Source organism: Drosophila santomea, chromosome 3R (genome assembly GCF_016746245.2).
Source record: "Drosophila santomea strain STO CAGO 1482 chromosome 3R, Prin_Dsan_1.1, whole genome shotgun sequence".
NCBI classification, from domain to species: Eukaryota; Metazoa; Arthropoda; class Insecta; order Diptera; family Drosophilidae; genus Drosophila; species Drosophila santomea.
Window position 1 is genome coordinate 27,377,665 of NC_053019.2, and position 23,998 is coordinate 27,401,662.

Here is a 23,998-nt window from a genome sequence, read left to right on the forward strand (position 1 = left end):
TACAAAAATATATTATAGAAGAGTATGTTCAGTCTGATAATGGAGCTTTAATATGTTTTAGAATGATAAGCTATTTCCAGAACTTTTTGATGGACATGTTCTTCTCGGAGTCCTTCATCATCACTTTGGACACGGCCATTTCAAAGTCCTCCTGGGTGACATGGACTCGTCTTTCCCTCAAGGCATACATTCCAGCCTCGGTGCAAACACCCTTGACCTCAGCACCAGAAGCCCCGGGCATTTGTTCCGCGATCTTGCGCAGATTGATGCCTCTGGTGAGGTTCATCTTGCGAGAATGGATCTTCAGGATATCCAGTCTGGCCTCCTCGTTCGGTGGCGGAAACTCGATCTTGCGGTCAATGCGGCCGGGACGCAGTAAAGCCTGATCCAAGACATCGATGCGATTGGTGGCCATGATCACCTTGATGTTTTTAGTGGCCTCGAAGCCGTCTAGTTGGTTAAGCAGCTCCAGCATGGTTCGCTGGACCTCTGAATCACCAGTTCCAGTTTCCATTCGCGCGGAACCAATAGAATCAATTTCGTCCATGAAAATGATGGAGGGAGCGTGTTCCCTGGCCATCACAAAGAGCTCCCTAACCATTCTCGAGCCCTCGCCGATGAATTTCTGCACCAGTTCCGATCCTGAAACCCGTATGAAGGTGCACTCCGTGTGATGGGCTACAGCTCGGGCCAGGAGGGTTTTCCCAGTTCCAGGAGGTCCGTAGAGCAGCACTCCCTTCGGCTGGGCAATGCCCAAGGCATCAAATAGTTCCGGATGCTTGACGGGCAGCTCAATCACCTCCTTGATCTCCTGGATCTGCTTGTCCAAGCCACCCACCATTTCGTAGGTGGAGTCGGGAACCTTTTCCACCAACATAAGGGATACCAATGGGTCCACCTTGTTGGGCAGAATTTTGTGCAGAGTGTAGCTCTCGTTTCGCAGGGCCACTCGGCTGTTGGGAGTCACATCCTTGATATTGATGGCCTTGTCCACATCCACCACGTACTTGCCTTCGGGATGAACCTTCACCAGTACCTTATTCTTGTCCATGGGCTTCACAACCTCGGCAATGTAGCTGCCCTGCTCCTGGAGCAACTGCAGCTCCTCCCGCAGCAAGCGAACTACGGATAAGGAGGATCTCACTTAGGATATATTTGTTTTCAGGACCTTACCCTTGGAGTTGAGTTCATTTCTTTGAGCCTGCAAGCGGAGCAAGTTCTTAAAGCGCTCGTTCACAGTGAACTGCAGCTCTGATATTTTCTGAGTAAAATAGGAGTGGAAACCTGGACCTTCTCCGCCCTCTGGGATTCCCACATCGATGTTCATCTGGTCAAATTTTTATAATGATTTGTTCGCGAAAAAGTAAAGTAGTTTAGCCAGTTACCTTGCTAAAATGCGAAATTAAATTATTTCTTTTCGTGTATCGCGCTGAACAAGTTACCGAGCTGTTGATAAAATTTTGTTTATTTTTTTGAACGAACTGAAGCGGGTGATGAGACAACAGTTTTCACACAGTGCTGGGAAATATTTGACAAGTTAGGGATGGAAACTTGATTTCACAGTCAAACGAAAAGGGTTCTTGAACGGACTATGGATTTAAACATAAACGTTTTTACTGTGATCACATACTAAAAACAAGAGAGAACGCTATAGTCGAGTTCCCCGACTATCTGATACCCGTTACTCAGCTAGTGGAAGGGAGAAGGAGAGTCTTAAACACAATTTTTGGCGGTTTGTAGGCGTTATAGTGGGCGTGGCAGAAAGTTTTTTGGCAAATCGATAGAAATTTACAAGACCAATATAAAAATGAAAAAATATCAAAACATTTTTCAAAAGTGTGGGCGTGGCAGCTTTGGGCGGTTTGTGGGCGTTAGAGTGGGCGTGGCAAAAAGTTTTTTTGCAAATCGATAAAAATTTACAAGACTAATACAAAAATGAAAAAATTTCAAAACATTTTTCAAAAGTGTGGGTGTGGCAGCTTTGGGCGGTTTGTGGGCGTTAGAGTGGGCGTGGCAAAATTTTTTTTGACAAATCGATAGAAATTTACAACACCAATACAAAAATGAAAAAATATCAAAACATTTTTCAAAAGTGTGGGCGTGGCAGTTTTGGGCGGTTTGTGGGCGTTAGAGTGGGCGTGGCAGCATGATTCGACAAACTTGCGCTGCGTCTATGTCCCTGGAGTCTGTATGCTTAATGTCAACTTTCTAGCTTTTGTAGTTCCTGAGATCTCGACGTTCATACGGACAGACGGACAGACGGACAGACGGACAGACGGACAGACAGACGGACGGACAGACGGACATGGCCAAATCGACTCGGCTATTGATCCTGATCAAGAATATATATACTTTATATGGTCGGAAACGCTTCCTTCTGCCTGTTACATACTTTTCAACGAATCTAGTATACCCTTTTACTCTACGAGTAACGGGTATAATTATGTTTTATCATAGATGTCAAACATATTCCATCAATCTCATCTTGATTCCTTTGTTTCTGGTCAAGCCAATAAATTTACTGCCCACACAAAGCGGCCAATTGAATCAAAGCATGTCTAAGATTAACGTCAGCCAGAAATCGTAATATTGATTAGATAATCAATATATTTGAGTAGGCAGTCAGGAATTCAAAAAATAGCCGTACCTCCATTTCTAGCCATAAATCTTTAATAAACGACCACTTTAAAGCGCGGAGTTGGTAACAACATATAATACACCATTAGAGTGATTTATTTCCACTTTCCACAGCCACACAAAATGAAACTCATAACGCCACTTAATTATTTTATATTTACTTGATTTATTAAAGTACTTATGCTAAAACTCTTCGTTATCTACTCGAAAATAATACTATGTTCAGCGGCAAAATCGCGGGTGGGAGGAGAGCCCAGACTCTGGAATTCACAGCGTTTCGCTAGAGGCCAAATAAATAATATTGTGCAGAAATCTGCAAAGATTGCCACATCTTAAATGCTAATTAAGGTGAGCTGGGCTAGCCGTGGAATGGTAATGGTACCTTCAACTAAGGCGATGAGCGTGGGCAGCCCACATCTAGATTTAGTCGCTGGCCTCGGCGGCAAGACTAAGCTAGTACTAGGTCTAGGACAGAGACTGAGACAGATGCTGAGACTGAGACTGAGCTACCAACTAGACTTAGGCTAAGACTATCGCATGACGAGGTTGCTGCGTTGATCCCCCTTTGGACTTGGACTTCTGTGGATCCCTCAGATCGGCGGCGACTTCTCCGCTAGCTTGGCGTGCAGCGTGCTGATGTCGTAGATGACCACCAGATCCTTGTTGAGTCCCTCGAAGACCTGCGCCACTCGCGGCTGCAGGTTGTAGAAGAACAGGGGCTGCTCCCGCAGCTTGAAGTCCATCACCATGGTGGATATCACCTTGGCGGCCGTGAAGTCCGCTCCATAGATGTGGGTGCAATCGATGACCACCGGCAGCGTGGACTTCTGGCCCTGCTTGTTGATCACCTTGCGCACAAACTCCATCGAGGGGAAGATCAGGCAGCGATCTGGGGTTAGCATCAGGTATTTCAGGCCAGTGGTTGTCTATAAAGTGAAGGAGAGGCTTATAAGTATACTAGTATGATATACCTGCAGTAAGATCAGTTAACATGACTGGGATGAAGTAACTTCTACTGGCATTTCGAATGGTAAGATTCTGTAGCATACTTTTAGCCACTGAAGCTATTCTAGCTAGAGAATGAGATACTTTGGATGGGATGGGATGACTCACCGCGAGCGTTTCGATGCTCAGCTTTGGCCTGGCTGCCTGGTAGAGGATGAAGACCACATTGATGCCGATGCCCACGAGGATGCCCAGTTGCAGGGGCAGGACCAGACAGGCGAAGAAGGCGCCCAGGCCGGGAATGAGATCGGTTTCTGTGGCAGGAACAAAACACATGTATGGTAACCAACTTCTATGTGTGCTTAACCTTTTTTTACTCACTTTTACTGTGCCACATGGGCTTGATCACTCGGTACTGGACCATGAAAATAACCGCCGCAATGATAATGGAGGCCAGAGCCGCCTTGGGAATGTAGTAGAAGCAGGGCGTGAGGTAGAGCAGGGCGATGATCACGATCACACTGGTGTACAGGTTGGACAGCTGGGTCCTCACTCCACTGGCATTGAGGATGGCACCCCTGGCGATGCCGCCATTGCTCCGCAGACCCTGGACAAAGGAGTTGGCCACGTTACACACTCCAGAGGCTATCAACTCCTGTGTGGCATCCGTGGGCTTGCCATCAGCTAAAGGAAAAAACCACAGGGGAATATTATATTATTCCAGTTGAGTGAAATACAAAAGCGAAACTATATGTTCTTCCCCAAGGAATAAGGAAACTAACGAAATTACGCAGACTTGCATGACGAAACACCCAGTTTGCAGTAGAGATCACAAGCTAAATGAATATATCAATTATGATACGTTTTAATTGCAAAAGTGTGACTGTCATTACAATCTATTAAGTATAATCTTTAAGATCTGAACTAATAAATTATAATTTTCCTTAAGCAGGCACCCCAATTTAGAATCAATTAAAGGGCAATTTGAAGCACGTGAATTGTGCAAACGTGTAAAACAAATTAATTTTTGACCACACGCTCGGAGGGTTATAACTAAAAACCCGTTGCTTTTGACAATCCGCTTTTAATGAAATCCAATTACGGATGATTCATTTCCTACTCGAATTTTTAAGATTCTCAAACTTGTCGGGGAAGAACGAGATCAGCCACATGAAAACGAGCATAACAAATAAGCGGGTAACTCACCGAAGGCCTGAACAACGGCCATAGTTTCCAGAAGAGCAATCAGAGGAACCACAATGAGACCAGATCCCAGGGTGCTGACCATGTCCCAGAAGCTCTGGCCCTCCTGCAGGACCTCTCCTGTGGTTTCGTTGACCACGGCATCCATGTGGAAGGGCGGTGGCTGGAAGGAGGGCAGACCCTTGGGCACGAAGCCGACTGTCTTCACGAGATTCTCCTTTCCGTTGACAAAGAACCAGTAGCCCAGGCCAGCAGTTCCGCAGACCAGCAGGGCATTGCGGGCAGTTCCGATGGTCCAGAAAATGCCGGTGAGTAGCTTTTGGGTGGTGGTCTTCCCCTCCTTGGGACCCAAGCTACAACTGGCCAGGGCTCGCAGGCTCAGGAGCAGAGTGATGCAGACGATGCCCAAGATGAAGTCCGGCCAGCTGATGTTGTGTATATCGTTCACAATGCTGATCCACACTTGCAGGAAGGTGTTGCCGCTGGTCTTGATGCCCAGGAAGTCCTTCATCTGGGAGCTGAAGATGATCAAGGACACGGCACTCGTGAATCCTGCTCCCACGGGACCCGAAACGAAATCGATGAGGAATCCCAGCCGGAACACACCCATCAGGATCTCAATGAGTCCCGTGAGGAAGGTGAGCAGCGTGGCCATCTGCCAACTGCCTCCAGCGATTTGAAAGGAGAGCAGCGCCGATATGGCCGTAGGTCCTATGGGCACATCCTTGCTGGACCCAATGAATATGTATATGAAGCAGCCCAGAAAACAGGCGTACAGGCCGTACTGCAGATCCAGTCCTGCTATGCCGGCATAGGCCAAGGCCTGGGGGATCACCGTCAGGGCCACCGAAATGCCCGCCACTATGTCGCCGAAAATGTAATCCTTTTTGTACTGGGGCAGCCACACCAGGATGGGGAATCGCTTGTACAGCGTCTTCTTCCTGAAGATGTTGGACCAGAGGCTGGAGCAGCAGCTCTGAGTGCCCTCCAGGCAGCTCTCCTTGGGTCCCTGCTCCTCCTGCACAATGCAGTCGCGCGAGGTGTGGTACAGGGTGTTGGTGGGTATGTCCAGGGACACCTCGGATCCGCCATTGAAGCCACTGTTCGTGTGACCGCTGTCAGCTCTTTGGCTCATTTTGTCAAGCTGCTATTTAAACTGTATATAAACTGTAAGCTTGTGGGATTTGTGCTTTCTCGTGTGGGACTTGGTTTCCTTATTTTCTAGGGCTTCATGGCACTCTCACTCGAACGGCGAACACACTCTCCGGGTAACCGATACCCTGTTCTGATCTAATCTGATACCAAAGACGGAAGACCAAAGACCAAAGACCGAAAACCGAAGCGAAACGAAACGAACCGATCGCGGGGCCATCCACTGCGGGAATGATTTGGAGCCGCGGAAAGAGCAGCACTAACAACCGCCCGCCTGCTGGGACCCGATTATATAGTAAATAGGCATCGCTCGCGAATCGCTGGCAGCGCATTCGAGACTATCCGCCTGCTTTCGTTAAGCTATCTGCACCCCCCTCCCTCCCACTCCTTCGCATCTCTCGGGAGCCGAGAAATCTTCGCGAGCAATTCTCCATCTCCATCTCTCGCTCTCGATCGAAACCGGCTCTCCGTCTCCAGTGATCCCCAGCTCGGATCTGGGCTTTTCATCTTCGCGACCACGTCGTGTGGCAGAGCAAAGAAATGGAAATGACGCAGTCCATCGGCTGGCCACCGAGTGGGAGGAACATGGCACAGGCCCAGTTCCTATGGGTAAGACCACACCTGGTGGGCGGATACCACTGGTACTCCAACTATTGATGGCTTGGGTGTGCATAATATATGGAAAAACTGTCATCAAGCTTATATATATACTTACTTGTCATGAATAAACTTCGCAGGAATATTCTGATGTGTTTCCTAATTTCACGTTTAATTATAGAAATTCGCCCATGCTCAGCTTTTATCTGTAACTTTCTTACACTGTTAATTGTGATTTCAATCTTTATTTTCGCACTGAAATGTAATTTAATTAGGAAATTTCCCACAGTGGTAGAGCAGTTATCTACAGCCAATTTGCTCCGTTATCTTATTAGGCTTCTTGGGCAATTACCCATTTATAATATGTAATTACAGGGTAGCTGCACGCGTTTAATTTATCATACAGGAATTTCTATATCAATGAAAGCCAGTTAAATCATTATTTTAGTGACTGTTTGCGTAGTAAGAGGTAATCCTTGGATGGAAGCTATTGAAAATAATATTTTGATACTAAATCTTAGTCTCAATAAAATCGTTATGATGAACCTGCTTTTCTCTAAAAATCTAAATATTTGTTTTTCTCCTGCGTAGTAGTACATAATTTACAAGTGGAGGGTATTTCCCAGTCACCTTTCCTTCAAGATCGGAAAATCAACGACTTTTGCTGTGAATTTTCCGCACGTGCTGACACCGAACATGGGAATAACAATCGAATGCAACATTAGAAATCAAGAAATGTGCTTTGTTGCATGCTAATTGATCGGATTTTCACACCCTGGATTCCTGGTTAACCGATGGAGGCCACGATTAAAAGGTTTTTGCTCTGCCCAGATCTTCCCACGGGATTTGCGAGTTAAGCAAATAAATCGAATGAATATTAATGGAAAATGGTAATGCTGCTGCACTCGTCGTGAATGAGTTATGCTCGAAGCAATAGAGTTTGCAAATTCTACGCTGTTTTATAATTTCGCCCCCAGAAAGGTGGCCCATATTATAAGCTCCTACATCTTTATGGCCCCCACAATCGACACGGGAAATCAATCAGCCGCTAAAAACGCTGCGCATATAAATCAGATTGAAGAGTGCGCTCCGTAAATCAAGTATACGGCCGAGATAATGGCCGGAATCCGCCGGACTCGAGATTTCCACTCCGCCCCACGAAGTCGAGATGTTAACTTTTTGGCATCACATCGAACCGGTTAGCCCGTCAATCTGTCCATCAGCTGTGATCGCGTAAATCATCTAGTAATTACAAGTGCAACAAGTGGATAGTTGAAAGCCCCTTGAAAGAGCTTTGTTTCCGGACTGGTTTTATCAGTCTGGCTCTTCTGGTTTCGTTGCCATTTGCATGCAAAGAGTTTTTCTGCAGAATCCGAAACTTGGGAATTTCAAAGGTGGGGATTTTTTATCGGGGTTTTCCTCGACGACACGCACTGGCTGCATGCCACCTGCTGTCTGTGTGGTTTTGGGTCTGGGTCACTCTGGAAGCCCTCCGAAATTGATGCTTTAGGCCTGGCCAGCTATTAATCACACTACCAGTCACTTCCAAGCACGGTCTTTTTCCCAAATGGCTAACACGCGTCTGGCAAATGATCGATGGCGCAGAATCAAATACGAATAAGTATAAGCTGCGATCCCAGCGGATTGATGAAAATCAAATATCGTGGGTATGAAGGCCGAAGGTTGAATGCCCTTCTCCTGGGATTTCCACTGGGAAAACCTTCTTCACCTTCTCTTTTCTCAGTGCGACATCTGTCAGGTTCCGTTCTCCTTTTAAAACCCATTACACAATGCGGGGAAAAATATTAGCACCACGTAAATATGTTTCACTTATTCGGTCTTAGTCCCAAAGTATTTGAAATGTGATCTATTTTACACAATATTTTGCTGCGTCATTGCCAAGATGATTCGCGTAATATCATTCAAAATTAAGTAACAAGCTGTTGGGCTTCGGTTATTAACAATAAATTAATTCAGAAGTGGGCTATTAAGAGGAGATGAATTGTAATGAAGTGACAGAGGCTATCCGTCAAATTGAGAACTTAATGAGTATATATTAGTCCAGTCCAAGCAAAAAGAAAGCGAACTCTGTAACTGACTAGACTTGATGGCACAGATACTTGTGAGGTATTGAGTTATTGTTTTGACCACAATTGTACATCGATCGATCTCCGTAACAATTGATCTCCGGTCGATCGACATTGCTGGGATTCTTTGGCGGCACTCGTATGAATATTTATAGGTCGCTGACTTGTTTAGGAGACTGGATGGCGATTATGTGTCGCAGTTGGACATGTAACACTTGTGCGGTCAATTTGCATTACTCATACGCAGCGTGAACCCCATGGAATGGGGGAATGGTGGGCAAACACATTAGACAACAATTAAATGTGCATAGCTGGACCCCGCCAGCAATTCAATTATAATTTTTGAGTATACTTAATTTGCTTTTGCCTTTAATTCAGCTGGCGTGCGGATAATTGTGTGTGCAGTTATCTCTTCCATCATCTCGAAAAGCAACTAGATTTCGAAACTTGAGGCGTCTTCTTGAGTCTTTGGACCGCATAAATCTTGTGTGCGCGTGGGCGGCCTACTTAGGTGAGATTATTTAAATATATACATACTAGTATATATGTATGTATTTTGGTGGCCCTTGAGCATGGACAGATTTCGGCAGTTATCTGGCCAGTAAAGTCTCAAGGTGTGCGGCTATTTTGATAAGGGGAAATCATCTCTCCTTGGGGTCACATGCCGGAAAGGCTTGTCCATTTGTATGCACTGCTCATGTCCCACAATCAAGCATGGACAGCACGTAGAGTAACTGTATTCGTACACCGAGAAAAACTCAAAGCACACATATAGTTTATTTATATGCCAACGCTACATTTTAAGGGTATGCTGATTTTTATTTGCTACTGGTTTAATAAGCACGTCGCTTGTGGCGAACATAAACCTTTTTAAATACTAGCCTTAATGTAAATAAAAATGTCGGGAATAAATTAAACACTTGAATAGGGTGCTTTTTTCTCTCTGCAGCGCTATCTTTGTATCTGAAACTGCATTGGCAGGCGGGTAAACAAAGTTAAAGTTAAGCTCAAACAATTGCAATGAATGACAATTGCCGCTCAAATAAAACTGTTAACTGTGCATTCAGTTAATTGTATAAGATCCCCCCAGCATTACGCAAGGCGATCATCCACCTGCCCCGCCCCCTGAACGCCATCCCCCCGCACCCCCCGTGCAGCGCACTGCATTGGGGCGTGTAAAGTACCCGCTGTAAGGCTTCACGTGACTCAAACCCGTCGATCGGGTAACCAAATTCATGACCAGCCTGAATTTACGATGCAGTCTGAGGTCAGCCTGGCATCTTGAGGAGAGTTTCCAGCGACGGAAGCTGTCGAAAACCATGTCACGGACCCGGTTGGATGACGGCCAAAGATGGGGGGATTATCCTCGCCAGCAGAAATCCCCGCCACAACGACTTGACTCCAGCTGCTCACGTGATCCGAACCGCTTTGATCCGATGAGACATCTGGGGAGTGGGAAGAAAAGACGCAGCCAGTTTTTTATTTCACGGCATTACTGGCAGTGGCATCAAAACTGAATTAATTTGGTCACATGACCGAGCCAGAAGAAAACAAAATGTAGATATAGTATATATATATATACACAGAAAACAAGCACACAAATATCTGGCAGTCGTATATTTTTATCCGTAACACACACTCATCAGGGGTACTCAAATGTGTTGGGGAAAGTGGCTGAATGGCAAATCAATATGGGCATTGCCGAAGCTCGAAGAATGTCAATAAACCAATAATATTTGCAGCAACATTATTTGCGGAATTCCACTTGATTGCGATAAGAAATATTTGACTGTGAGCTTTGTGCTGTGAGCACATCATGTGAATGGAAATCAATGAATGGAAAAACCAAGATTATCACTTCAGGAGAGCTGAAGTTTGAAGCCTGATACATTTACATAAGTAAATAGATACATAATTAAGTAAGCTGTATGTTTATTCCACGTGATTTCTGTGATTTCTGATTTCGAAATAAATGGGCAGAGTTACCCCAACGGCCGCTGCTTAAATGTAAAACATATTCAAATCATCAAAGTGGTCATTTCGAAAGACCAGGTCGTGTGACTAGTTTGCGGCTTTGTTCAAACTGATTCGTTCTGCCAGACAAAACGCAAATCATCGGAATATTTGCCAGATATCACATCCCCCGCGGCCAATAATCATAATCATAATGGGTGTTTCACCCACTCGGGTGCCCGGGAGCGTACAAAGCAGATTATGGCCATTATATATTTCAGTTAATTGACAGGTGCTAACCACTGGGCCAATCAATTTATGGGCCCAAAGTGTCGTGCTAATGTTTTGCCAACAAGCAAATTAACAAATCAATTTCGGAGTGATAAACAAAAAGTCAAGCAGAGTAACAAAAGCGGAAACAACAAACAGAGTCAATAGTTGTCGGGCCCAAAACAATTGACATTGCAATTGGAATGCTGCGATGGAAATGATAAAACAAATTAGCCGACGGGCACTATTAAAGGTAAAGTGCTGTGATGGCCCATTAATGTGCCAGGCTAGGTGGCCCCCTATGACTTCACGGAAGTCGGTTCAATGCACGCCAAAGCAAAGCAAAACAAACAGGGCTAACATGGCGTATGCGCAATGCGGCTGCTTCACGTGACTCGCGGTACTGGTGTTTGGTGTTTGGACTCTGGGAATTCGAATGGGAACGAGATACCCCTTCGATGTGCACTTCATTCAATTCAAATCCAACAGGTGCCCGAGCACGGAGATTTGTGGGATTAGCTGGGGCGCTGTTTTTTACGGTGTTTTTGTTTCTATTCCGCTTGCGATAAAAAGTCAGCAAGTGTCACGCTGAAGAGCGGCGCGCAATTTCTGTTTGGTTTTCGGGCGGACAAACAGCGCGGAGTTTATCGCACTTGGCCTAGGCAGAGACCTCGCAAATATGCGCCATTGGGCTGGCCCAAATATTGGGTTTGTGAATCCAATCCGATCTCGTCACTGCTGGAACTGGAACCACATTCTTCAGTCATCCATCCCGTCCGGCGTTTAGCAATGCAAATTCACCGACAACGAGAGACCCTAAGATGGGGTATGACATATCTGATGGTTGATTTATGGACCATGATTTATGCATGAACCACCTGCCGCGGCGGGATTCTCCGGTTTTTTGTCACGACCAACTGCGCGGAGATGCGATGCAATATCTTATCGCCGCTGACTGCACTCGTTTCCGTAACAATCCGTAATTCTGTAAATATTTGCTAAATAACAGCGACGAAGACGTCTGTCTGCTGCTTTATTTGTTGGGCAGACAGAATGCAAAGCGGATGCAATCGCCCTGCAGATTATTACCGTCTACGAGGATTTATGGCTTTGATTGGGCTACCCAATTATGAGGTTGCCATTCGATGAGTGCCATAAATTTCGACAGGCGTCAAGTGCCCGTTGACGTCTTTATGATTTTATGATGCCCCAAACTTTCCAGGTTTGTGTACAATTGGCTTTTATTTGGACAAAGTTGTGGGATCTTTGACTTAAGAACTAGACGGAAGTGGTTAGCCGTAGATGAACGCACAACATGTAGGACAGTGTGGAGTATATGTGAGGCCTAAAAGTGTGCTACATTATCTGGGATATCAATCAATTTTATTTGAGCATACGTACGCTGGGCGCACGTTGAATTGATGTCTAAAAGCGATAAACAAACGAAAAACTACCCAAAACGGGTCGATTCCAACACTATTTTTGTGACTTGTGAGTGGTTGTATGACTGGGTGTGTGGGTGGCCCTAGTCCTCCAGCGTTACGTTGCGGAACAGATAGGACATGGACTCCTTGTTGTGGATGCGGCGAATGGCCTCAGCGATCAGAATGGAGATGTCGATCGTCTTGATCTTATGGCACTGCAGCTTTTGGATCTCGTGTGGAATGGTATTGGTTACAACGATCTGTCGAGTGGGATATTTAATAATATTACATATTTAATAATATTCGAGACCTACCTCATCGATGGGCGACTCATCCAGCTGACGCGGTGCATCCGAGCTGAGCAGACCATGCGTGGCCAGCACGTATATCTTGCAGGCACCGTTCTCCTTCAGCATCTCAGCGGCGGCCACGAAGGCTTGCACATCGTCGATCAGATCATCCTGATGATTAAAAGAAATACATTTAGAGTTTACTTCTGGGAAAGCCTTGGGATCCAGACCCCGACCTCGAGTACTCACCACCATGATGGCGATGCGTCCACTGACGTCTCCCACAATGGTCAGCGGTGGCTTGACCTTGACAATGTGCTCCGGAACACCCACCGACACCGAGGTGGTTCGCTGGCGGGCGCTGCTGGTTGGGGCGTGTTGTGGAGTAGAGTTTCTAGTGGTTAGTGTGGGGCAGTATCACGTGGTTTGCAGTTCGTGTGGTGCAATGTGGTGCATTGTGGTACATTGTGGTTCATTGTGGTACATTGTGGGTTGGTTTTTGTCGAGGTGGTGGGGCATTGCATTGTTTGGTCGAATCGCATTCGTATTCGAAACCAAAAAAGAAAAGAATCATGAGGGTGGGTTGGGAGTTGGTGGAGTGGCATGGTTTTTGGGGGAAAAATACAAATGACAGTCGGTTAAAGAATATAATTAAACTGAAATTAAACAATAGTTAAAAATACGAACCTAGGCGTCGCTGGTAAGCACATTTCAACTGAATTTCCTAATAAATTGCTATACGCACTGCATAACACAAATAAAGAGAAATTTCGATTGTTTTTCTGATTGCTGGATTTTAAATTTGGACAAGAGAACTGCTCCATATGCCCACCAATAAGTGTCGAGGATTTAGTGGCATACGCGGAGCGTTAAATTAAAACAATAACAATTCCAAAACGCAAAAGAAGAAAACAATTCAAAGCGGTTTAATAGGATCTAGCATGTAGTTCAACAATCTACTAAAAAGTGTCTGCCTGGGCTGTGAAGTACGAACAGAAGCCACTGACAGAAGCTCAAAATGTATGACATTGAAATGGTGCTTTTGTGAGAACGTGCATTAAAACACAAATTTATTACAAAAAAAATGTGAGGCTTCAATGCTTAAGAACTAAGTTGATTGTTAAAAATGTATAAAAGAGTGGATGGTTGAAATACGACGAACAGAAACTAGTGCCGAGTGAAATTATATTGATTCGAGGTGAGTCGCGCTTCTGTTGCAGAATAAAGCTTCAGAAACACGAAAACTAACCAGAAAGCTAACAGAAAATTAAAATAATCAGCTAACAAATCAAACAGGAACCTCGCAACGAAATAACTTAAACTAGGAAGGTTCAAGGCCACTGACAAGACTGAGGAGATGCAACTCACCTGGTCGGTGGAGGGGAGTAGCGACCGTCGACCTCATCGGCATCCGTTTCCTTCTGTTCGCCATGGATGACGGCCAGGCCAAGACGCAGTCGCTCGGCATAGGAGTTGGCCTTCTTGGCTACGCCCGGGTTGCGAGCTACAATCACCGAGTTTCTATAATCAGGAATCTACAAGAAAATATCACATTTAGTTGTAATCCTCGCTTAGATGACAGACTACCCACGCTCTCCTGAATGTATTGGAGCAGAAAGGGCGACGCCCTCAGATTGTCCACGGGTATGTCGAAGAAGCCCTGGATTTCCTTCTGGTGCAGATCCATAGTGATGATGTGCGTTAGGCCAGAGGTGCACATCATCTTGGCCAGCAGCTTGGACACAATGCAGCCGCGCTTGCGCATCTTGCACTGCTTGGAATAGGGCAAGTATGGAATCACTCCCACGATCGAGCGAGCCGAGGAAGTCTTGCAGGCGTAGGCCATGATCAGCAGCTCCATGATGTTGTTGTTGGCATCCCTTTGGGGTTAAGCAGATAAATTAAAGATACATATGAATGTCAGTAGTAGACTACTTACTTAGTGCCCGTTTGGATGATGTAGATGTCCTTGCCGCGAACGGAATCACTGATCTCCACAATGGTCTCCCTGTTGGACTTGTGGAACACGGAGCAGCCACCGTTCTTGATGCCCATACGCTCGGCCACCATGTTGGCCAGATCCGGATGCGAGTTGCCATTGATGATGACAATGTCCGAGGTGGAGGTGTTGTCCATGTCGCTCCTGCAACGCTTTGGTGGCCGTACGCTGCCTAATCTGCAGGGAGTTCAAGGGATTAGTACGGCTTAATGTCAAAGTGCGCAAAACAAAACCATAACGAAACAAAAACTTGGGTTAGGGGAGAGCTACCTGCGTTTGGACATGCTGCCTTGTCTTTTTGGGGTTATGGCTTAAGCTAATGGAGTGTTGCGGGGTTCATTCGGTGGCATAATCGTTAAAGTAACACACACGCAGTCGTTACGGCTCCCACGTTGCGATGTGCGACTAGCGACGTATCGATTAGCCCCAGTGAACTGAATAGCCCTCGGCTTTGGCCTGAACGCAATTAGTCCTGCCACTCCTCTCGGTTGCCCAGTTCTGGAAACTGCTCTCCGGCTGCGGAGAATGGCAAAACCACAGGCGAACCGAAGCCCCTAGCCGGAAACTACTGCGAATTATCGACCAAACAGAAAGGCGACACACGTGAGTGGCGTGGCAACGTCAAAGTGCCAACATGCGAATCACGGTTCCGCAATCCGCACGGTTGAAATCCGAATTCCAAAGCAGTCGTCTGTGCGGAGGAAGCGGCGAGGAGCGACCAGGAGCTGCCCGGGATTAGCAGATAGAGATCGACCTCCAGCGCCCAGACTTCGCACGCGACTTCACCGTCTTGGGTGAACGCTCCACTCGAGAAAAGTGAAAGGCCAGGAGGCGTTGGCTAATTGAATTTCTATTTTCGATCCTGCCCAAGAAGCGGAGCCCCCAAGAAAAGGGGATTGGATGGGTTAAGGCGGCGGAATGGGCGACTCAGGTAAGCGAAATGGTCATAAATGCCCGCGATAGGAACGTTGAGGGAATCCCCCAGCAAATCAATCGAAAATACACTACAGTTTATGGAGATGTGATTAGATTAGAAAAACATACCAGTGAAATATGTGAATTAATAACTATTAACAATTATAGCCACCAGAAATAGGGAATATTGATGTTAACCTCATTGTAATACTCTCTATACGTAATATATATATTTAAAATCCATTCCGCATCTCGAGCAAAGAGTACAACACCCACGGTTAGGGTATAAATGAAGCTATTTAAAGACCTTTCAAGCCTCGAGACATTCACCTCCGGCTTTCAACTCAGGATTGCTTTGGTTTTCGCTTGAGTTTGGGGTTTGGGGCTTGGGGGCCGACGCAACCGCGAGGCGACTATTCAATTTTAGACATTTGACGACTTGAGTTGCTCGAGGCTCAAGCCAAAAGGCGTTGGCAGGTGCAGCGATTGCAATGGAAACTTGCGGCACGCATATGTGGCACAAGGAACAGAACGGCGGGATGAGGATGCCTTGATTCAAAGATAGCAGCCGGGTGGCATTTGGAGGAGCAGAAGGAGAAGGAGGAGGCCCATTGGGCCAAGAAAGTTATGACAGGCCGGGCAGAGGCCAAAGCCTCGAGGGATTAGGGCCACTGCACTTCACGCGGCTTGGCTTGGTTGCATTAGAAGAACCTAGATTTTCGCCAGAGAAAGACGCATCCGCGGAACAGAGTCATCATGTTGGGAATAGCCTGCGATCCACTGCAGCATACGAGCATGTACGAGCGCGGATCAGATGGTACTAAAACTGATATGACACACGCATCTTTAGCAGATTAGAAACTAAGTAATAGTCAATGTCTATGTAGAGCAGATTCTATGTACGCAGATCAAGATCAGGTTTTGGTTCCTAACAACCAGTTTCTAAGTTTGAGTTAAGAAGTCATGAAGTTTTCAGACATCTAATGGACATTCTCTCACAGATAGCGAAGACAGCGATGGAGAAGGCGGTCTGGGCAACGTTTCCCGCGTTATCATCCGTCCGCCGGGTCAAAGTGGCAAAGCCAAGCGAGGTCACCTCTGCTTTGATGCGGCCTTCGAAACGGGAAACCTGGGAAAAGCGGAGCTGGTGGGCGAGTTCGAGTACGACTTGTTCCTCAGACCGGACACATGTAATCCGCGCTTTCGCTTCTGGTTTAACTTCACCGTGGACAACGTGAAGCAGGATCAGCGAGTGCTCTTCCACATTGTGAACATCAGCAAGAGCAGGAATCTCTTCTCCTCGGGACTGACGCCCCTGGTCAAGAGTTCCAGTCGACCCAAGTGGCAGAGGCTGTCCAAGCGGCAGGTGTTCTTCTACCGATCGGCCATGCACCAGGGCCACTACGTCCTGAGCTTCGCCTTCATCTTCGACAAGGAGGAGGATGTGTACCAGTTCGCCTTGGCCTGGCCTTATAGCTATTCGCGTTTGCAGTCCTATTTGAATGTGATTGATGCCCGGCAAGGATCGGACAAGCGGTTCACCCGCTGTGTGCTTGTCAAGTCGCTGGTGAGTCATCTAAATGTCCTCTTAAACTCTAACTAATACTTTTGTTTTAAGCAAAATCGCAATGTGGACCTGCTGACCATCGACCACGTGACAGCCAAACAGCGCTCCACCAACCGCTTGGATCGCAGCTTCATCCGGGTGATTGTAGTCCTTTGCAGGACGCACTCCAGCGAGGCTCCAGCTTCCCATGTGTGCCAGGGTCTCATCGAGTTTCTCGTTGGGAATCATCCCATCGCCGCCGTCTTGCGGGATAACTTTGTCTTCAAAATCGTGCCCATGGTGAATCCGGATGGCGTCTTTCTGGGAAACAATCGCTGCAATCTGATGGGGCAGGACATGAATCGCAACTGGCACATTGGATCCGAGTTCACGCAGCCAGAATTGCACGCGGTGAAGGGCATGCTGAAGGAGTTGGATAATTCCGATGTGAGCAGAAAGTTCGAAACCGATTTAATAGGCATTATAATGATGTATCGTTGCAGACCTATCAGATAGACTTTGTGATCGATCTGCATGCGAATAGCAGCATGCACGGCTGCTTCATCTACGGGAACACCTACGAGGATGTCTACAGGTATGAGCGGCACCTGGTATTCCCGCGACTCTTCGCCAGCAACGCCCAGGACTACGTGGCGGATCACACGATGTTCAATGCGGACGAACGCAAGGCGGGCAGCATGCGGAGATTCAGCTGCGAGAGACTGAGTGACACGGTGAATGCCTACACATTGGAGGTCTCCATGGCCGGTCACTACCTCAAGGATGGCAAGACCATCTCCCTGTACAACGAAGATGGCTGTGAGTATATCCATGCTAGCTAAGTTCATTGGGTTCCCAACAAGCTAGTATCTCCCTACAGATTACCGCGTGGGCAGGAATCTTGCCAGGACTCTGCTGCAGTACTACCGCTTCATCAACATCCTGCCCATGCCGATTGTGACCGAGGTGAGGAGCAAAAGGCGCGGGCGAAACCGCCATGCCCACCACTCCCGATCCCGCTCGAAAACCCGCTACGAGGTGAAGCCCCGTCCCAAGACTCCTCGTTGCCACGCCCCCATTGCCTACACCAACCTGAGCATATGCTACGATTCGGGCGGCGGAGGCGGATCCTCGGACGAGGGCGGATTCTCGCCCGTGCGTCCCTTGGCCCCAGGAAGCAGTTGCTTCAGTGGCTACCGAAACTACCGGCGCGCTGCCACAGCAAGTTGCTCCGCACACCCAGGTCATGATCAGTACTCCCCCTTCGCACTGGGAGCCCTGAAAACGGGCAGCGACCACGGCGGAGCAGTGGGTGGCTCCAAGGGCTCCAAGCGGTCAGCAGCGGTCACCATCGAGGTGCCCCTGCCCGTGAATGTGCCGCCCAAGCCATATCTGTCCATCATCGACTTGAATCAACTGACCAGGGGAAGCCTTAAGCTCAAGTCCAACAGCTTCGACGCCGCAGACAGGAGATAGGATCGGTGATATGGCGTGGATCAGGGTGACCTTGGGTTTTAGGAATCCGAAGGAAGTGAGGAGTTGTTTTAGGTATAATCAAGATCAAGTCTTTTCTACGCTTCTTGCTTGTTTTTTTAAATAAATAGTTGAAACTATGAATTCAAAAATATTCAACTTTTATTTTCAATTATTTTCGAAGTTTTAATAAATAACAAGAAATTAAAATTAGCTATTTTATCAAGGAAATAATGCTGAAACAAGTATTTCAATTGTTTCTGATAAATATTACCGAATCTAATAAATAGATTTATGTTAGTTGCGGGTAGAACAGCTTTAGAAGCATCCTCATGGAACCAGGATTTCCATAGATATAAAGACTAAGTATTATATCAGCAGTTTTCGGATTACAACTCCCATCATAATGGATGGCTCCACCCCTTTCTCTTTTGTCCTTGTTCTAAACAAACAGTTATGCGAGCACTTTCCACTCGGAAGAGCGAAGGGCAACAAGTCGCGCAATTGAGTGGCATTTCGAGTGGGTTGGCTTATCGCCCCAGCACTGCATTGTTGTTGTTTGGTGCTCTTAATTTGGCTCGCAACCAGAAAGTACAAAATAAAAGGCAGTTCACTCAATTGGCGACATGTGAGCTTTTATCACACCATCTAGATGCGGTTATTTACAGTAATTCTCGGCAAACAAAGAACAGTAGCAACTTAGTGGGCGTCAATTTCACTCGCAGCGCACGTGAGTGTGGGTAAAATGGTCCTAAACATCGCTCATCAGTAATTAGACGGATTAGCTGTCACTTTTATCTTATCTTTTATCAAACACGATATTGCTATAACCTCTCAGGGATATGGAAATGCAGTGTGTGTACAGACTACTCTCACTCACGCAGGAAAACACGCGCGAAAAGTGTTGATAAGAGCACAACTCGCGGACGACTGATTAACGTTTTCAATTAACACGGAATTGGATCCGGACTAAAAATGAAATCAATAAAAAAAGGCAGACAGGCGGCGCTTTCTTACACTTCTTTTTCGTATAAATAAAAGCGAATGACTGTGGACACAGTGGAGCGCAAAAGCGAGGGCTGCGCGGCGTTGCCAGATCGCTGGAGTGAGGTAATGGTGGTGACCAACAGCTGTTGCCGTTTTGAGTGGAATCCAGCGAGAAACTGAACAAATTACAAGCATGTCTATGTTTTTTACACATTTATTGGCCAATTAGGTTTTTTATTATGTCTTAATGGTTGAATCTTTTTACATATCATTATGTTTTATGTCAGTGGAGGCGTTAAAAAGTGAGCATTGGAACATGCGGAGCACAACAAAGCGCAAATGAGAGTTTGTCTTACTCTCTTAGCTTTTCGAGAGAGAGAATCACTAAAAAAACAATAACCGATTAGAACCAAACCAATGTGTATTAATAGAAACAATTCTTTAGATTCTTATTTAAATTTAAATCTTAAAAATATATTAATAATGCATGTAAGCAAAAATGATTTAATATCTTTGTTAAGCAAACCAAACGAATGCATTTTGTGCAGTGTACCACTCTCTTTAGCGCGAAAGAGAGAGCGTTGCCACGGAAAGAGGAGAGCAAAACAAAGACGGAGAGGCAAACGGCGATGAAGTAACAAAAACGGGAACGCAATAACAACAACGAAAGCGGGCTAAAAATAAAATGCAAACACAAGTTCCAGTACAAAAGAAGTAAAAAGCAAAAGGAGGTGGGGATTTCGCTCTTATTAGCACCAACACGCAATTGATAAAATTTGGTTAGACAAACAGAACATGTAATTGAAAACCTGGCTATAATCTTCGCGGGCACTGGAATAGGAATAGAACAGGGAAAACGGATTAGAACAGGGAAAATGTGATGAAGGGTGGGAGGAACACACGCAAACAGCGGGACACTAATTAAATTATACATGGAACACACAGAAATCATAGAAAAAGCGAGAAAATAGCCGCTTTAAAGTTTTACTTGTTCCGCTGCAGCAGCATGTTGACTTTTCGAAGATTTAACTTTATGGACTCGACGTTTATTGATTTATATTCAAGTTTTCTCCTCTTTCTTTCCTAGATCTATATCCTTTTTTTAACAGTGTTAACCGGCGGTAGAAAGTAGGCTTTTATGCAGGCAGACACAACCGCACACTGGCCAAGTATATTAGCTATTTATAATTGTTATTTAATAATTACTCTTTTTTGCACGACACCGCTTTACTTTATTCGCACTCTTCCGAAAACTCAGCCAAAAACTGGAAACAAAATCCTCGCAATTTATTCGAACAGCTGATGAATCGATGACTTCGTATATCGATTGTCAACTGTGAGATTAGGAATGGTCTCACGAGCAGTTCGATAGTGTGAAATCAGTTTATTCAAATATGCGCTTAAAATATATAATTACTCTTTATCTACTTAAATACGTGAGACAATGCAAGCAATAGCTTTTAATAGCTTTGACCTGTTAGTATAACTATCCTGTGTGGATTTTTATGTGTCTCTTGAGACTAGAAGACTGGTTGAAGCTGGATGAGCAGTGGGAACAGTAGAAGGGTCGTTCTCCAGTGTGGGTTAACAGGTGCCGATTTAGAGTGGACCGCTTTCCAAAGCGTTTTGTGCAGTGGGAACACTGGAAGCGTCGTTCTTCTGTGTGGGTTTGTAGGTGCTCCTCAAGGAGCTCCTTTTTTAGGTACGTCTCCGGGCAATGATTGCACTTAAGGGGCTTTTCCTCCTTAAGCTGCTTTAATTCAGTAAAGGAGTTCGCAGTTTTGGGGCTCTTACTGCGATGCTTCTCTGTGGTTCTGTTTTTTATCTCTGTATCGACTGACAGGTGGTCATTATCTCCTGTTTTGTTTTTTGTTCTCAGGTCCGACAGAGAAACCTGTTCCCCGAATAACTCTCCTTTCAGATGCTCTTTCTTCTTCCCGCGTCGCTTCTTATTTTGAGAATTGGTTTTCAACCAACTAAAGAACTGATGACTCTGCTCGTACATTTGCTTTATCTCAAAGGCATTTCGCGCATCCTTTTGGCAGTTAATGCAAATGTATTCAGAAAATCTGTCCCCTTTCTCAACTTTGTAGCCGGTGCATTCGGAGATCTTGAAGGCGATGGAAAGTCTTTGTGCATCCTTAAAAATGTTAGTGAGGCTTTTATTTTCGAAACGAGCCATGCAGACCCGACATAACGAGGACCTCATCGTGATGAAAATAAATAGTAATTAAAGCTAATGTATATTAGATAACGATAACAGTAAAACGGGTAAACAAAAACAAACTCATATGATTTGTTTATATCCTGGAAATCAGAGATGTGCAAACAACGGCAACTTTTGCGATAGTACCCCGCTTAGTGGCAGCACTGTTTGGGTGGAAAACTCCGCTTAATCCATTTAAACCGGGTGGATGTATTTGCTAAGTAAAGTACACTTTGACAAGAAATTAGCAGCTTACTGTTTTATTTTCGGTTAAATCTTGTAAGAAGGTCAAAACATGATTAATTTCAAGTGTAAGTATGTTGAATCAAAGGTAGCACCCAATATAATATATTTGATTAGCCGCATTATAAAGAGACAACCATTTAGTCACGGATATTTAACCGAGCCGAATGCATTACATTTCGGACTAGGTGTTCTTCCTCCTGAGTATCAGTTCATCCCGACACACGACGTCGTCATGACTGTGTCACTTTGCACCGTGATTCTACTTCTGATCCTTGGCTGCTCCAGTTTGAAGGCCTTAGATGAGAGGCGAGTGGGGGAAATGCTGAACTTGGAGCGCGATCTCCTGCAGAATTTGCGCGACTATGCCGAAAAGCTGGAGGAGAAGATCAGCCTCATAAACAAGTGCGTTGGAAAACCTTTACAGTTTCCAATACTTACATGGTGCCTAGTTATTTGGAAGATTACGTCGACGATGTAGAAGAGGCCAATAAGGATCCGGAGAAGTACCTCTCGAATCCCCTGAATTCCTTCCGCTTGATCAGACACATGCACCAGGATTGGGTCGGTTGGCAAATCTACATGGAGGATCCGGTGGCACCCGATGCGGTGGAGAAGCTGGAGCGCCTGCTGCCTCATCTTCCTCACAAGGAAGAATTCAGGAAGGCGGCCAGGGATGTGCATAGCTTGACCCAGTTCTACGGATACGAACCCGCTGATCTGGTGGCCAAAAATGAACGAAACAGGTGGGAAGGGTATTTTCGTGATTTAACTTTTACAAACTTATATCCACCAGTTCCCTGCATCTGTCTCCTTTGGACTGCTATCACTTGGGACTGCAGCTCTACGAGGAGCAGGACTATCTGGGTGCAGCCAAGTGGCTCCAGGTGGCTGCCCACAACTACACCCTCTCGCGGCACAGAGATTTGTGTGATCTTCTGGGCGCACCACGCTGGCAGGTCTATCGGGATCTGGGCAGGACTCTACATAAACTGAGTGAGATTCTCCTACTCCTGGGTACCCATTATTAACACCAATTTCTTTGGCAGATAGAGAGTCCGCTTATGACGCCTACGAATCAGCACTTCGTTTGATTTTCCAGAACGTGCATCTCATGAAGGAGGCGGGTCAGATGGAGCTCTTCAGCCTGCGGGATCCCATGGAACCCATACTAGATCCTGAGCCGACAGCCACAGATCTGGAAAGATATTGTCGAGGCGAAGTTCCGCCAACTCAGAGTCGTCTGACTTGCGAGCTTAATGACTGGGTGCATCCGTTCCTAGTCTACGCTCCCTTTAGAATTGAGGATCTCCAACGGGACCCATTCATTATCCTTTATCCAGGAGGCATCTACGAACAGGAAATCAGGCATGTGGAAACGGCTTTCGAAAGATGTCCACCCAAAGATCGCTTTGAACTTAAGCAGGGAATTACTGGGTGTTCCATCTCCGAAGGATATAGTCCTGTGCTGCAGCGCATCAATGAGCGGGTTTTGGACATGGCAGGAGTGGAGAAGACTTGGGAGACATCCTACATAGTCGAGTACGCTCAGTTGACTCCTTTCGAGCCGTTCCAGCTGTTCAGAAACTCCACAAAGGTAGGAAAATGGAAAAACATGAAAACAGTACACAGGTAATTCCCTTTTTGATTATAGTTTCCAAAGCTAAACCTTAGGAACTTCGAGGATGTGGAGGCCCAAGTGATAATATTCGTGAGTGGCTTACATATCTATGTATCTCCCGATAATCCACTTTTCATCCATGTTCCAGCTGAAGGATGTGACTTTGGGCGGCGCCTTTACCATGTCAAATGATATCCTTGTTCAACCCAAGAGGGGCAACGTGTTGATAACCTTTGAGAATAAGGAGCACTCCACCACCATTTGTCCCATCATCGACGGCACTGGATTAGGTATGTACGATAGATTCATATTATAAATTAATAATTCTTATCTCACTTTTCAGTCATGATCAAGTTTATTATGAATAAGGACAAGTAGCACCACCTGGAGTTCTTTATATCATAACATACAATAAATTTTACTGCTACACTTTTTAAATGAGAATGGTTA

At 45.8% G+C, this 23,998-nt stretch overlaps 5 protein-coding genes across 16 annotated transcripts; 2 read left to right on the forward strand and 3 right to left on the reverse strand.

Annotated features, from left to right (window-relative positions):
* Window positions 1-27: 27 nt before the first annotated feature.
* LOC120452933 (26S proteasome regulatory subunit 8) lies at window positions 28-1,452 on the reverse strand. The gene is made up of 4 exons (XM_039637414.1): window positions 1,443-1,452; window positions 1,386-1,389; window positions 1,174-1,327; window positions 28-1,122 (listed from the first exon to the last, which is right to left on the reverse strand). Exons 3-4 carry the CDS (start codon window positions 1,325-1,327, stop codon window positions 71-73), a joined length of 1,206 nt encoding a protein of 401 aa, XP_039493348.1. The 5' UTR covers window positions 1,386-1,389; window positions 1,443-1,452; the 3' UTR covers window positions 28-70.
* Window positions 1,453-2,783: 1,331 nt separating this feature from the next.
* On the reverse strand, window positions 2,784-6,186 carry LOC120452921 (sodium-independent sulfate anion transporter). Its single transcript, XM_039637384.1, has 4 exons — window positions 4,789-6,186; window positions 3,964-4,266; window positions 3,751-3,896; window positions 2,784-3,563 (listed from the first exon to the last, which is right to left on the reverse strand). Exons 1-4 carry the CDS (start codon window positions 5,918-5,920, stop codon window positions 3,228-3,230), a joined length of 1,917 nt encoding a protein of 638 aa, XP_039493318.1. The 5' UTR covers window positions 5,921-6,186; the 3' UTR covers window positions 2,784-3,227.
* A 5,881-nt stretch (window positions 6,187-12,067) lies between these two features.
* On the reverse strand, window positions 12,068-20,813 carry LOC120452931 (phosphoribosyl pyrophosphate synthase-associated protein 2). Of its 12 annotated transcripts, XR_005616513.2 has the most exons (9): window positions 20,467-20,788; window positions 14,498-14,734; window positions 14,150-14,438; window positions 13,927-14,093; window positions 13,246-13,302; window positions 12,808-12,952; window positions 12,583-12,729; window positions 12,246-12,528; window positions 12,068-12,189 (listed from the first exon to the last, which is right to left on the reverse strand). XR_005616513.2 is itself a non-coding variant. In XM_039637408.2 (8 exons), exons 2-8 carry the CDS (start codon window positions 14,692-14,694, stop codon window positions 12,370-12,372), a joined length of 1,161 nt encoding a protein of 386 aa, XP_039493342.1. In that variant the 5' UTR covers window positions 14,695-14,734; window positions 20,685-20,813; the 3' UTR covers window positions 12,068-12,369. The 12 variants fall into 12 exon arrangements, 11 of the variants coding, with proteins under 11 accessions (XP_039493342.1, XP_039493339.1, XP_039493338.1 ...); XM_039637408.2 differs by having other exon boundaries at window positions 12,068-12,528; window positions 20,685-20,813; XM_039637405.2 differs by having other exon boundaries at window positions 12,068-12,528; window positions 12,808-12,919.
* On the forward strand, window positions 15,333-18,594 carry LOC120452922 (cytosolic carboxypeptidase 6). The gene is made up of 5 exons (XM_039637385.2): window positions 15,333-16,289; window positions 16,474-17,039; window positions 17,091-17,465; window positions 17,522-17,837; window positions 17,899-18,594. Exons 1-5 carry the CDS (start codon window positions 16,229-16,231, stop codon window positions 18,492-18,494), a joined length of 1,914 nt encoding a protein of 637 aa, XP_039493319.1. The 5' UTR covers window positions 15,333-16,228; the 3' UTR covers window positions 18,495-18,594.
* Window positions 20,814-22,130: 1,317 nt separating the features above from the next.
* Window positions 22,131-23,986, forward strand: LOC120452930 (prolyl 4-hydroxylase subunit alpha-2). The gene is made up of 7 exons (XM_039637401.2): window positions 22,131-22,332; window positions 22,380-22,673; window positions 22,724-22,923; window positions 22,977-23,524; window positions 23,582-23,638; window positions 23,697-23,838; window positions 23,892-23,986. The coding sequence occupies exons 1-7, from the start codon at window positions 22,163-22,165 to the stop codon at window positions 23,924-23,926; spliced, it is 1,446 nt and encodes a 481-aa protein (XP_039493335.1). The 5' UTR covers window positions 22,131-22,162; the 3' UTR covers window positions 23,927-23,986.
* The last annotated feature ends 12 nt before the right edge of the window (window positions 23,987-23,998 follow it).

What these genes read in the sequence shown, in the direction of transcription:
- LOC120452921 (XM_039637384.1), bottom strand. Translation starts at nt 5,920, where the DNA reads ATGAGCCAAAGAGCTGACAGCGGTCACACGAACAGTGGCTTCAATGGC. An exon ending in GGCCGTTGTTCAGGCCTTCG is followed by an intron (nt 4,267 to 4,788) that starts GTGAGTTACCCG and finishes TTTTTCCTTTAG; the next exon opens with CTGATGGCAAGCCCACGGAT. An exon ending in GCCCATGTGGCACAGTAAAA is followed by an intron (nt 3,897 to 3,963) that starts GTGAGTAAAAAA and finishes TTCCTGCCACAG; the next exon opens with AAACCGATCTCATTCCCGGC.
- LOC120452930 (XM_039637401.2), top strand. Translation starts at nt 22,163, where the DNA reads ATGACTGTGTCACTTTGCACCGTGATTCTACTTCTGATCCTTGGCTGC. An exon ending in GCCAAAAATGAACGAAACAG is followed by an intron (nt 22,674 to 22,723) that starts GTGGGAAGGGTA and finishes TATATCCACCAG; the next exon opens with TTCCCTGCATCTGTCTCCTT. An exon ending in TGTTCAGAAACTCCACAAAG is followed by an intron (nt 23,525 to 23,581) that starts GTAGGAAAATGG and finishes TTTTGATTATAG; the next exon opens with TTTCCAAAGCTAAACCTTAG.
- LOC120452933 (XM_039637414.1), bottom strand. Translation starts at nt 1,327, where the DNA reads ATGAACATCGATGTGGGAATCCCAGAGGGCGGAGAAGGTCCAGGTTTC. An exon ending in AAATGAACTCAACTCCAAGG is followed by an intron (nt 1,123 to 1,173) that starts GTAAGGTCCTGA and finishes CCTTATCCGTAG; the next exon opens with TTCGCTTGCTGCGGGAGGAG.
- LOC120452922 (XM_039637385.2), top strand. Translation starts at nt 16,229, where the DNA reads ATGTTGGGAATAGCCTGCGATCCACTGCAGCATACGAGCATGTACGAG. An exon ending in AGGAGTTGGATAATTCCGAT is followed by an intron (nt 17,466 to 17,521) that starts GTGAGCAGAAAG and finishes GTATCGTTGCAG; the next exon opens with ACCTATCAGATAGACTTTGT. An exon ending in CCTGTACAACGAAGATGGCT is followed by an intron (nt 17,838 to 17,898) that starts GTGAGTATATCC and finishes ATCTCCCTACAG; the next exon opens with ATTACCGCGTGGGCAGGAAT.
- LOC120452931 (XM_039637402.2), bottom strand. Translation starts at nt 20,486, where the DNA reads ATGCTGCTGCAGCGGAACAA. An exon ending in ATCATCCAAACGGGCACTAA is followed by an intron (nt 14,439 to 14,497) that starts GTAAGTAGTCTA and finishes TTAACCCCAAAG; the next exon opens with GGATGCCAACAACAACATCA. An exon ending in GACGCATCGCCATCATGGTG is followed by an intron (nt 12,730 to 12,807) that starts GTGAGTACTCGA and finishes TTTAATCATCAG; the next exon opens with GATGATCTGATCGACGATGT.